This window comes from Hemitrygon akajei, chromosome 4 (genome assembly GCF_048418815.1).
Source record: "Hemitrygon akajei chromosome 4, sHemAka1.3, whole genome shotgun sequence".
NCBI lineage: Eukaryota > Metazoa > Chordata > Chondrichthyes > Myliobatiformes > Dasyatidae > Hemitrygon > Hemitrygon akajei.
The window spans coordinates 67,106,464-67,120,369 of NC_133127.1; the positions used below are offsets into that span (position 1 = coordinate 67,106,464).

Below are 13,906 nucleotides of genomic sequence, written 5' to 3' on the forward strand. Positions count from 1 at the left end.
TAAACAGTCTCATATGTGGTACCTTTTCAAGGGCCTTCTATAAAGTCCAAATACACAACATCAACCGATTCTCCTTTGTCAAGCCTGCTTGCTATTTCTTCAAAGAATTCCAACAGACTGGTCAGGCAAGATTATCCCTTGAGGAAACCATGTTGACTACAGCCTATTTTAACATGTGCCTCCAAGTACCCTGAGGCCTCATCCCTAACAATTGACTCCAACATCTTCCCTACTAACTGGCCAATATTTTCCTTTCTTCCACCTCTCTCTCTCTTCTTGAAGAGTGGAGTGACACTTACAATTTTCCAGTTTCTTGCAACCACTCCAGAAATGATCATTACTAATGCCTCCACAATCTCTTCAGCCACTTCCTTTAGAACCCTGGGGTGTATACTATCTGCTCCTGGTGACTTAGCTATCTTCAGACCTTTCAGTTTCCCAAGAACCTTCTCTCTAGTTATGGTAACCACACACTTCATGACCTCTGACACCTGGAACTTCCACTACACTGCTAGTGTCTTCCACAGCGAAGACTGATGCAAAATACTGATTCAATTCATCCACCGTTTTGTTGTCCCCCATAACTACCTCTCCAATATAATTTTCCAGCGGTCCAATATCCACTCTCATCTCTTTTACACTTTTATGTATCTAAAGAAACTTTTGGTATACTAATCTAGCCATCCCAATAATCAACCCATACAAACACACCATCCTAAGAATTAAGGTAGGCTTGGGGGAAGACAAGTTGGGCTGAAATTTCATCTGTGTCCCTTCTCTGGCAATAAAATGCAATTTGCTATTAGTAATCTCACTAATGCTGTCTCAAAAGCTTTAAATTGGCACTATTTCAGGAACAGTGAATGTTATGGATTGAATTATCAGCATATGTTGCATTTTTCCACCCAGCTCAGACCCCAGGAAGCAGTACTCTATAGTCACTGTACAGCAATAATGTGTACATGCTACAGTGATGTAAGGAGACTGGCAGAATCCAGGCACAAGGATAATAGAAACCTGCATGAGCTTTTGAAGAAGAGTGTGTGCAGGAGGCAGCCTCTTTGTGCTTTGTACTTCTTTGGAAAGAAGGTGCCAGGGAGTTAGCCATCTACTTTTATAAATGTCTGCATCTTTGAAAATCTTGTCTTGTCATCAAAAGCCTTTTCCTACTGTGAATGCAAAAGTCACATTTATCATAAGTAAAAGTTCCCAACTTTCCTAGTGGAGCTTTTCAAATCTTCTACACTCCAGCAGTATGCAAGAGAATGTCATGTACAAGATATCCCAGCAGAAACAGCATGCTGGATTCCTGGGGCAAGATTTCTGAGAGCTGGTGTGTCCCTGACTTTGAGTTTGAGAGAACTTGTGTTCGGCTCCTACTCGCTATCTGCCTGGCCTCCGTCAACACCTGGGAGGACACTTCTGCTCCCTGTCCCATTTTTGTAGTGTTCACTCATTCACTCATTCCTTGCCATCGGTTCCCTGTGGCAGAAAGATTGCTGGCTGGATGTGCTGAGAGTCTGTAAAGGCTACCCTCCAAGGTCAAAACTGTGAGAAAAAAATACAGATTTATAGTGCCACCTCTTTTGCCAGATGCTTATTTCCTGCCTACTTTATTCACTTCTGATTTGTCGAACATAAAACCATTTCCCTTTTTGCAGAATTTCTTCTCACACATCTGTGTTATGTTTTGTAACTTCAAAGCATTAAACTAATTCAAAGGAAGACACGGGACTCCGAAATGTGAGTCTAACTGTCTTTACTTTAAGCTAAGTGTTCACGTATCATCTAGCAGCGTGATCACATATGCAATTAATGTATTTATACATATAACACATCATGAATTATATAAACAAACAAGAATGCTTAAGCAAACAATATATGTGTACCTGTGTGTGTGTGTGTGTGTGTGTGTGCACACAAGTTTACTCAAATATTACTGAAATATTAAATACACACCACTCCTCCCTATAAAGTTCAACTCAATAGAGAATGCATTTCAACTGTATACACAATACTCTATATAATACAACTATTATAGAGACATCTACAGCATAGTAAATTTTAAATTGTCCCACTCAGGCCTAAAGATTTAATCACTGTGGAAAATTTCTTTCCCTTGTGGGATAACGTCTTTCCTGACAGCGGTTGGGGGAGGGGGGTGGCAGGGATCACTCTGCTTGCCAGTTGAGAATTCTGGCTGTGAAAACAGCCTCAGGTTCCGGGGCCTCCTCCATGGTGGTTGTAGGAGTTGATTCTGGGGCTGCAGGAAGTGGTCCTGGCAGCTCCAGACACCTTTCTTCTCCTTCCCTTTTCTTCTAGTTTGTTCATCTTGATCTTGGGAAGGTGCATTTAGTTCACTGGGGCATTCTCTTATTAATCCTTCTATTGCTCTCTTTATGATCTGATCTCTCTTCTTGGTTTCCTGATCTGCAACATCATCTGACAAATCCTGTTTTCACATCTCCATTGACTCTTTTCATTTTTGTCTTCCATTCATCCAGCTAGGCTTTGATCTTTGTATCTACTTCTATTAGCAGTTTTTGTCTCCCAGTTGAAGTTCATGCAATAATCTTAAAGCATGCAGAGCAGATTCTGGTTTTTTAGACTCACAAAAGCCGAATACTTGCAACTTTTCTAAAGCTTCTTGAACTCTCTCCCAGCTTAAAACCAAGCCACGTTTCACAAGTAACTGCCTGATTAACATATCAGAAGCTTTCTCAGATATGTTACCTACAATAACTGTTGTAGTCGGATCACTGCTTTCGTCACTTTCAGGATTCCTCTGAGCAGCATGGTCCTTCCTTGGTCCAATATGCTTTCCAATCAGAGGCACAGAGGTTGGCACCAGCACCTGTTTGTCCACTGTTGGGCAACAATTTATGGTGTTCAGCATGGAGACAGTTGTGGCATTATCCAGTAGTATCTTTCTTAATTTGCTTTCAATTGACAGTATTGTAGAGGATGTGGCACGGTGGATGGTAGTTTTCTCAAGCAGTAGTTTTCTCGGCCAATCACATCCCCACAATGCTGGTCCTCCCATTTTTATCACATACAAGCACAATGTGGCTTGTTGGTTGTTGTATTTCGCTGTTACAATTGTCAATCCCACAGGAATGATCTTTTTTTCCAGTATAGGTTCTTAGTTGAATATCTGCAGGTTTCAGTTTAGTATCTTTGAAATATTTCTCAAAATAATTTTGTGGAATGACTGAAACAACCAAGCCAGTGTCTAATTCCATTTAACTTAATTTGCTGTTCACTGCTGGTTGTAAGCCATATTACTTGTCTATTGCTAGTTTTTATATTGTAAATCTCAAGGCTAGCTTGTTCTGTGTCACTCTCATCATTATCAGATTTTTCACCAACAGCATACAGATTAGTGCTCTTTTTGAAAATGCAACTTGCTTTTATCTTTTTTTCTTCCCTGTGCAGTCCATTACTTCTGTCTACCCAACATGTTTGTTGTATGTGTCCTATTTTGATGCATGTTCAGTAAGTTTAACCTTTAAACCTACATTGATCTGGTGTATGTGAACCATTGTCACAATGGTAAGACTATTTGTTCGGCAAATACAGTTTTGTTCACACTCACTTTCATTCCTGACTGCAACTCAATTGCATCTCTGTCAGAAGTTCCTGCTGAAACCGTGATTTCAATTGCTGTTTTAAATGAATGTTGTTCTTCAGGTAGGAGCAGTTTTTGAATGCTTTCTTGTAAGATTCCACAAGCAAAATGATCTCCTAGTATATCTTTAAGCCCATTACTGAACTGACAATTCTCAGACAATCTCTTCAATTTCGCCACATACACTGAAATGGACTCCCTTTCCTTTTGATGCTGCTTATAAAACCTGAAGCATTCGGCAATCACAATAGTTTCTGTTCTAAATGTTCCTGAATTACTTTCACAGCTCATTGCTGCTGGTTTAGTTGCAGCAGTCGGACTTCGAAGCAAACTGTATGCCTTTAAACCCAGTGCAAAACTGTTTCCCATGGACTGTTTTATTTGCTTCAAAATACCTTTCAATTAGCTCAGTGTACATATACCAGTTATCTTCTGTGTAATCAAACACGCAAATATTTCTTACATCACCAGCCATTTCTCCTCTTTTTTACGAATCAGAATCAGAATCTGCTTTAATATCATATTGAAATTTCTTAACTTTGCGGCAACAGTACAATGCAAAACATGATAATATAGAAAAAAAACGGTGAATTACATTAAATATATAGATATATATTAAATAAGTGGTGCCAAAACACAAATAAAAAATATAGTGGAATGTGAAGAAGCCAGTGTGCCTAGAGGAAATCCATGTGGTCACAGGGAGAACATACTAACTCCTTACAGGTAGTAGCAGGAATTGAACCCTTTCCAGTGACTGCTGTGCTGTGATAGTGTTACGCTACCAGAAACAGTGATGTGTATGCAATAAAATCCTAACTACAATGCAAATGTGTATCTACAGCCCAAACAAAATAAATAAACTGGTGTTCTTATAAATGTGATTTTTTTTGCCAATTGTTTCAACTGGAATTGCAATTAAAATAAACAACATATTAAACCAAAATACTAACATATTGCACACTTATACAATGTGTGCAAGTTTTGGCTCCCAAGCCTTACAAAATATTTTAAACAAATATGATAATTTTCATCAGTTTTATTGTAGTAATTCAATTTATTTATTTATTTAGAGATACAGCGCAGTAACAGGCCCTTCCAGCCTAATGAGCCTATGAAGCCCCATTACATCCATATGTGACCAATTAATCTACTAACCCATCCGTACCTCTTTGGATGTGAGAGGAAACTGGAGCACCCAAAGGAAAGCCACTCAGCCACAGGGAGAACATACAAATTCCTTACAGAGCATGGGGGTGGGGGGGGAATTGAACCTGGGTCACTGGTGCAGTAATAGTGTGCTAACCACTATGCTACCATTCCACTCTGTTAATTTAATAAATTCTATTCAATCTAATAAAAACAATCCAGACACATAATTTTTGATTTAATGATAATTTGATTATTAAGCAAATCAAAATATAACATTAAGGTCCTTAGATACTTAAAATGATCTTTAATCATGAAGAGTTTCATGCAGTGTAAATCTTACCTATCAATGGAGATTGTGTCTCTGGTATAGGGAGGATCTGATGGGCCTCATCTGGGCTTGTATTGCCTTTGATTTCCATGATGAGTTGCTGAAGGTGTGCAATTCTCCTTCGCAAACCTTCAGAGTTTGCTTGTCGGAGTGCTGCAATCCACTCTCCACAGTCTGACTTTGAGATGGCTTCAAGATAAATGTCTGGCTCTCCACTCTGAAAAGCTGCACTCAAAAAATCATTTAACACCTTCAGTAATCATAATTTTCACAAAGAACTGTGACAGGATTGATGCAGTATACAGTTTGGAGCATTAGCCATCCATCTTTACTGCCAGGATTTCAAATATCTAACAGACTGCTGAAAGCTATCTCTATTGTCTTTACATTCAGTGCACTTCGTATAAGCAGCACAGTGGTTTCTAAAGTAATTAATACAATATAAAACTAGGTGGCAGAATTATCAAGAAAAAAGGTCTCTGCAGCAGGAGCCTCTGCTCAGCTAGAATTGGCAATTTTCATTTTCTTAGATCCAATACACTCAGAAACAGTGAGACAGGATACTGGCAGAAAGCCCAATGGAATTTACTTAGAGTGAATATGCCCATCATCTCAGCTATAAAAGCTATCCTTTATGGTTGGTTTACTTTCTATTCTTACCAGTTCTAACTCATGAGTTTTCTCATGACAATATAGCATGACACGAGTGTAATGAATGGCCAACAAGTTTTATGGGGAGTTCCGGACATTTTTGCAACCTAAAGCAACAGCAGAATGGGATATCTTATTTGACTAATAGTAGGGCAGCTAAGTATAACTCTTCCAACAATTTTCCCACAATTGAGCCTCAAATTAAATGAAAAGTGATATTTTCTGTTCAGAACGTGCAAAGGCAACCAGGAATTCAAAGTTCATGTACTTCTATATTTGTATAAATTAATTCCTCCAGTTGGTGAAACTTATCAAGAGACCATCAATATGATTTCAAAAAGCACTGTGCTTCTGTGCAGATTCCAATGTCAAACTCAACCAATGGGCTGGACAGTGATAATGGCTAGCCTGTTGTTCCATAGAGGATGTTTGACCTCTTGTTCCATCTCTGGATTTGTCATTGAGTCCTTCCAGATTGTTGTAGACTGAAGATGGGATACACCTTCTATTTCACTGCACTGTTTTATGGGATATAAACACTGCCTCATTCTGATCTAAATGGAAAAAGTAAGTCTAGAAGGTTATTTTTACTTTTATTAATATAATGTTTGAAGTAATTTATATAATCTAGCTTCAAAAATGTCTTTAATTTCCAAAATTATTTAAATATTTAATCTGGTTTAAAATGTCTATCATGATCAGTTGAACAGGCTCTTGACAACCTGATCCTTCAAAAGACATTAAAGACAGTCCAAGGACAGGGCCTCAGGTTCCACTACTCAAGGGATTGTGGCTTGTGCATGGCTCCACTTTGTGCAGTGGCTGCAGGAAAAGCAGTGGGGCAAGAGCAAGCATAATCTGGCCCAATATTTACCACAAGTGCAGTTCTTTGTAAAATTCAAATTAAAGAAATGTAATTTTCAAGTTGGAAAGTATATTGAATGGGAGTCATTTAATAGTAGCATTGTGTTAAGCACAAATGGTTAAATTGGATTGCACACATTCTTTTAATAAACCAGAACAAGGTTTAATTTACTTCTAATGCTCAATTAGGTCTTCTGCAAATAATTATGAAGTTGTCCAAAACCTAGTTCAAAATGCCATTATAGTGATATATATCTAGAATCAAGGGGTGAAATGGGACATTCAAGTGTTTCCATTGGGACTGTGCCCAATTGAAAACAGCTGTCAATACTTAACGATCAGAGAGGTGCAGCTCGAAAGCAACTACACATCCTCAGAGGTCACACTTTTGTTCTAGGAGTGGTGGAGGTAGAGAGGGGTGGTGGAAGCAGATTGTGATGGAGGCAGTGATGGTAATGGGGGGGGGGGGGGGTAATCCTGGCAGTGATGGTAATGGGGGAGGGGGGGGAGGGGGAACCCTGCCAAGGCCACCATGGGAATAACAACTCAGGTTATCTCTTGCAGGATAAATCTACTTTAATAAATCCACATAGTGTTTCAAACTGAACCACACATCATGACAAACTTCATTCCATGGACACACTAATGCAGTCACATTCACCCAGACTGTTAATCACATGGATTGTTACTCCATCTAACCTTTCCAGATGTGCGTAATATTCCTGCAACACTCTCCTAGTATGAAAATGCCAATGCCCTTGAACGGAAAATCCTACGACATAAAGTGGATATGGCCCAGTCCATCATGGGTAAAGCCCTCCCTACCATGGAGCACGTCTACACAGAATGTTGTTGCAGGAAAGCAGCAGCATCCTCATCAGGGACCCACCGCCGGACCATGCTCTCTTCTTGCTACTGCCATCAGGAGGAAGGTACAAGAGTCTCATGACTCACACCACTGGGTTCAGGAGCCTCAACCATCAAACCAAGGGGATAATTCACATAATTTCACTTGCCCCTTCACTGAACTGTTCCCACAAGCTAAGGACTCACTTTCAAGGGCTCTTCATCTCATTTCTTGATATTTATTGCTTATTATTTATTACTATTATTTCTTCTTTTTCTTGGGTCTGGTCTTTCATTGACTATTATGGTTTTTGATTTAATAAGTATGCCTGCAAGAAAATGCATCTCAGGGTTGTATATGGTGACATATATTTGATAATAAATTTATTTTGAACTTGGGACTCTCCTCCATTTCTCATGCAGAGGTCAAGACTCCAAAATTAGGTTAATCAAAAGCTCACACAATGCTTTTCAGATCTTCCAAGCAGACCCTCACTAGCTCGTCCCAGTAGCAGACTGAAGAAAACCACCCTTTTACATAGAAGACCCAAAAAAAATTTGAAATCAGAGGCTATAAGAATCCTGGCAGTGAGAACATTGATAAAATGTAACTGTGATGACTAAATCCCCTTTTATTATTGATCAGTGAATACTCTGATTACGATATATGCATGGCAGAAGGCTGGCAGAGGAGAAGGAACAGAATAATGTTGATGCAGAGAACAGTGTGCAATCAAACCTTATACTCCAGCACTCCACCTCAGAGACTGACACAGCAAGGAGAGAGCTGATTATATTAATGAGGTGCATGTCATAGGCATCTTGTGGAGAGTACTCTGGCGTGGAAGTGTATAGACAGTACCACATGCATCCATAGAGCTTCAACGGTCCCAGATGAGGATCACAACTAAAATGCTGGTGTAGATGAGCTGTCACACTTACTTGCATGTTCTCACAGGATGGCGAATGGAGCTAGAGACGATGACCATCACTCAAAAGCCATGAGCACTTGTCTACAAGGGCTTCATCATTGTTTTCAAAGGCTTTCTAATTTCTACAATGTCTATCTTGTTCATGTGATAATATAGATGGAGGCCACACAAAACCTTTCTTGCCTCTCTCCAGACTGATTCTGACCGAGCTAGAGAATGTTCCTGTCTCACAAAACACGCTGAAGGTCTTCGAGAAGGAGAATGCATTATCAGGAACAGACTGCTGTCCTTGGCTCTTCATACAGTTGATATGAGGACACTGTTCTTGACTGCACATTAGCAGCTTACACGTATCAGATGCTCTTCTGCATAAGCAGAGGAATACTACATAAAACTGTGCCGGGACCGTGAAAAGAACGGACTCCAGAATGAAGACAGCACTGAGCGGGTCCTAGGAGTCAGGCTCTGTCAGCATGGTCGATGCAATGGAAGCACCGAGTGACAGTCAGTAGTTTGTTGGACTTTTGTTGGAAAAGTCACCTGGTGCACAGTTCTAGGACTCACGCACAAGGGGACATATTCATGTCTTGCTGCAGCTTTACAGTCAGCATGCTCACCCCTGCCCCACTGCCAGACATCCTTCAGTCGACACACACAAAATGATATTATGACTTAGCATTATCGTATCAGTTGATTTGTCATTGTTTTAAAAAACGTGTTTGTGTAGGGATATGTCAAACTAGTGTGGCAGCCTCTGACATTGCAGAGCCTGCCTAGCCTTGCCTAGAAGGCTTTTAATGTAGCATGTGTTGACTGACAATGCTCTGGCTAAAGATTAATTGTAGTTAGATATTCAGCTGTTTTCCATTGAAAATATAGCAACCCTGCAGCAAACCGACAACCTATGACCCACATCAGGAGGTTGATTGTAATCCTGTGATTCTCATTCCCTGCTTGTTCTGCTGTTAGAGAGACACATCTCAACTCGTTCTGAAATACTCATGACTGCACAGCCAGACTCTGCTCTAATTCTAACAAGTTTGCAGATGGTATCACTGTAGTGGGTCACATCCCTAGTAATGATGAGTTGGAGTACAGCACAGGAAGGAGAACAAGAACTTAGTGACATGGTGCCATGATAGCAATCTTTCCCTCAATATCCACAAGACAAAAGAGCTGATCATCGACTTCAGGGGGTTGGGGTGGGTAGTTCACATGTTCCTGTCTACATCAACTGTGTTGAGGTTCAGAGGGCTGAGAGCTTCAGTTTCCTAGGTGTGAGCATCAACAATGATCTGTCCTGGTCCAACCATGTTGAAAGCTCACCAACACCTCTACTTTCTCAAGAGGCTATAGAATTCAGCAAGTCCCATCAGCCCACAGCTGTTCCCACTGCTGACTGAACTGCTGGGTCCAGCTCAATCTGAATCATCAAATTCACTGATACACAACAGTGCTTGGCCCAGTCAACAATGGTGTACAAAGAGGAAGTAGACTGGCTTGTAGAATGGTGTGAGCACAACAACTTGGCTCTCAACATGGACAAAACTAAAGCGATGATTGTGGACTTTAGAAAGATGCAGGCTGATCACTCCTCACTGCACATGAACGGCAGGTGCATGGAGAAAGTTATGAGACCAAGTCTCAGGGGAATGAACATAACAGATAATCTCACCTCCTTCAACACCACCTCTTTGGTCAAGAAAGCACAGCAGCATCTTCACTTCCTGAGGAGATTGAGGTGGGTGAGGCATTTCCCCCCCCCCACCCCCCAACACCCATTCTAACCAATTTTTACAAAAGCACCATTGAGAGTGTCCTAACCAGCTGCATCATCGTCTGGTGCGGGAATTGCGAGGCATCTGACACAAAACTCTACAAACAATTGTGAGGGCTGCTGAGAAGATCATTGGGGTCTCTCTTGTACCCATCCATGATATTTATCGTGAGTGCTGCATGTGGAGGGCCTTTAGCGTTGTCAAGGATCCTTCTCATCCATCTCACAATCTCCCTGATCCCCTACCATCAGACAGGAGGTACTGCAGCATTAGGTCAAGAACTTCTTCCCCCAGTCCAAGAGACCACTCCCTGCCACCACCCAGGTCTCATCACTAATGAAGCATTATACTGTTGACCTTTTAACTTGTGTCATGAATGCACCTTATGGTAACTGTCAATATTCTGGAATATATTTTGTTAATTTATTTGTAGTAATATTTTTTGTGCTGCATGTGTGTTATATGTACTGTGCTATGCACCTTGGTCCGGGGGAAGACACAGCTCAGCATGTTACAGAAGGATCTGTGGATCCTGTCTATACTTCTCATTGCTTCAGTAAAGCAGCTGGCTTAATCAAAGACCCTACCCACCTCGGACATTTTCTCTTCTCCCCTTTCCCATCAGGTAGAAGATACAAAAACTTGAAACCACATGCCACCAGGCTGAAAGACAGCTTCTGTCCCATTACTTTCAGACTCTTGCTTGGACCACTTGTATTATAAGATGCACTCTTGGCTACACTATCCACCTTGTTATGATTTCATGCTTTATTATTTATCTGCACTTGCAGTCACAGATGATGTGTTTTAGTAGCTTGTACACTTCTCTGAGCACTGTTACTGTTTAACCTTGTCCTACCTCAGTACATTGTGTAATAATTTGATCTGTGTGAACAGTATGGAAGACAAGCTTTGCACTGTATCTTGGTACATGCAACAATAATAAACCAATCCCAATAATAACTACAGGAGGAAAAGAAAATTAGAGAGGTCGCAGACTAAATATCTAGCTCTCCAGTAGGAATCCTCAAATCCCAAGACAAAAATTATTGAAAGAGACAATATTACATGGGGGAGCATTTGTGAGAAATAATTCCTTGTGGTGGGAAGTAGCACCAAACTTCTATCAGGTCCTGCTGACAAGCCTGGAGTGAATCGTTATGTTTCTGTGCACTTCATCAATTGCAGAGTGCGCCTTGAAACGGTCAATTCATGGAAGAGCTTAATACAATCCTTAACTGGAGTCTCATAAGGGACTTCCCACTGCTGAACAATTATGTATTTATTGTTTTGAAATTTTAGTCCCTCCATGACCAATGGCAACCTGATCAATGCGCTGATATGTGCACTATTCTCAGCTATTGTTGCACTTACTTTAATGACGAGCCAACGTCAAAGAAAAATAATCCAAAGGCTCAAGGTCGCAACCAACACTTAGTCAACATACAGGATCTGATCTGAGGGGAGCGTTTTTTGTGGAAAGGGTATGGTCATTTGAGCAGGGTGCCACATAAGACCATGAGATATAGAATTAAGCCATTTGACCCATCAAGTTTTTTCCACCATTCCATCAACCCTCTCAACCCCACTCTCCTGCCTTACCCCTACAAGTTTTGACACTCTTATTAATATCAGGAATTAAGGAAAATATGTATCAAGACAAAATATTGTCACAAAATTACTTTTTGTATTGTTCTATCAGGCAGGTGAAACTGCACACCAGGATTTCATGCATCATCTGAAATCTGATATATTGATGTTATTGTTGCAAAATAGATGCAGTGACTTGGTCAAACTTTAGTTTGTAAGTCATTGATAAAAATGCACCCTCTCGCCCTTTAGTATCAGAGTGTGTTTAGTACAGGATCAGGTTGTGTGTGTTGATCTAGGACATTAACCTGGCAGCTGTTCCTTCCTCTTGCTGGTCTTCAAGCTCTCTTTCATGACCATCACGTTCTTGGTCCCTTTCCTCCAGTAATGGCCGCAGCTTTGATTGGAAAGATAGTGCTGCTTGCGGAACACAACAATACAGCCTCTCTTTCTCTTTGATGCACTCTATAAAGTGCTCCCAGACACACTCAAGAGACCCATGGCATCTAACACTAGAACCCTAGTATATTGTTGAACTTTCTTTGTGTTCAGATGGTGTGGTTACTAGTGTAAGTGCCCAGCAAAATATGGGCTTGATCCCATGATGGAGCATTCAACCCCATGAGCAGTGTTGCCCATGAAGGTATCTGATACGGGTGATTTCTCATGTATTCACAGAAGCATAGCATTCACCATTAGGAAATTATATTTCTGATCTAAAGCAACCTGTAGATTAAAGGATTGGAAAGCTTTTCTGCTGATGACAAGGTCTGAGTTATTAAAGGGAGGTCTCAGGCAATTGTGGTCTGCACTCATAGGAAACCAGTAAAGCCAGCAATACTGAGTACCTGAGATACCATAGGTTTCTCACACTAATCAAAATAAATGGGATCATTTCTTTAGGAGCAGATAGCCTAGATAAACTCTCTAGTGTAGTGGTGGGCAGCAACTCAAGAGATGTGGTAGAGATTGGCAGCTACCACAAGCATTGACGGTCACTATGCCCTTGACCTCCAGGCCTGACAGCACGCCCATCTTGCACATCTCAGTGATCACAGCTTTAAACAACATGAGTCTGCAGGAATGTTGCTCACCAGAAAAAGCTAGGCAGGATGTGGGGTCTTTGAAGGTTCTCTGGGAATAGGCTCTTGATTCACGGGCATTTATTTGTTTCCTGCCCCGAGTATTCTGATCCACCCTGAATGGCCAGACATGACGACAATAACACTCCTGTAAATGAGCGATAAGATGCCTTTTCGGCCCAGGTGCCAACTTGAATGGAATGAGTATCTCAATGCTCACTGTTCACTGGAGCACCCTCTATACATTGGAAGGTGTTTGAATAACCCACACTCAGCTATCCAAATGGGTATCCTGACATGCCCCTCTTTAGTCAGCAAAGCAGCAAACCAGTGATGTGTTCTAGCATCAGGCCATAACTTTCTGTCCCATTTTACACCGGTAAGGGCAAAAAGTATCATTATACTATCTTTGCATTAGCAGAAGGTCAGACACGTTGATATGAAGAATGTACAGGAGTGTCTAGTCCAGCTTTTCAATTTTACCTGGAAATGAAATCCAAATGAGGCTGAATTGGACTGTTCTTTTTTCAGTTTCTAGGCCAAAGAGAGTAATTTTAGTTTCATGCAGACAGCATTAAAGTTATATGACGCTCTTGGTATCCAATTTTATCTTCAGCCTGATATTTCTTTCTATGATGGCATATAAAATGGGCAATTCACCTGATCTCCAGATTGTCCCTCAGTTGCCCTGCAGTGCACACATCAGACCGTTCCTCCACAACACTGGTAGGCTAGGTTACAATGATCCTCAAACTGTAGCTCTGACAATGTGCAGATAGTTAGGCTTGTTGAACTGTGCAACTCAAGGAATTTTACCCAACTGCTAAGCACCAAGAAAATAAAGTTTGGAATTTTTATTTGGTATTTCATACGCTGATTAAGAAAATGTGTTGTTCTCCAGCACAGATTACAGAAATTTCAAGCAAATAGTTCAGAAGACAAAACTGATTGTCTTTTTCATTTTTATTTTTAAACAACTCATGGCCATTTGGTGGGAGATTAAAGATGATTTTGTGCTGCACATATTTCTCTTTATACAACCTGAGGAAAATTGC

At 40.7% G+C, this 13,906-nt stretch overlaps 1 protein-coding gene across 8 annotated transcripts in view; it reads right to left on the bottom strand.

The window, feature by feature from the left end:
• inpp4b (inositol polyphosphate-4-phosphatase type II B) overlaps positions 1–13,906 on the bottom strand; it is an 801,341-nt gene that overhangs the window by 383,915 nt on the left and 403,520 nt on the right. For 7 of the 8 annotated variants that reach the window (XM_073042760.1, XM_073042761.1, XM_073042759.1 and 4 more), the window contains one exon: positions 5,121–5,333. The exons of the other annotated variant lie outside the window; for it this stretch is intronic. In XM_073042760.1, coding sequence (XP_072898861.1) covers positions 5,121–5,333 — 213 coding nt within the window. The remainder of the gene's footprint in view (positions 1–5,120; positions 5,334–13,906) is intronic. 8 annotated transcript variants of the gene reach the window in all.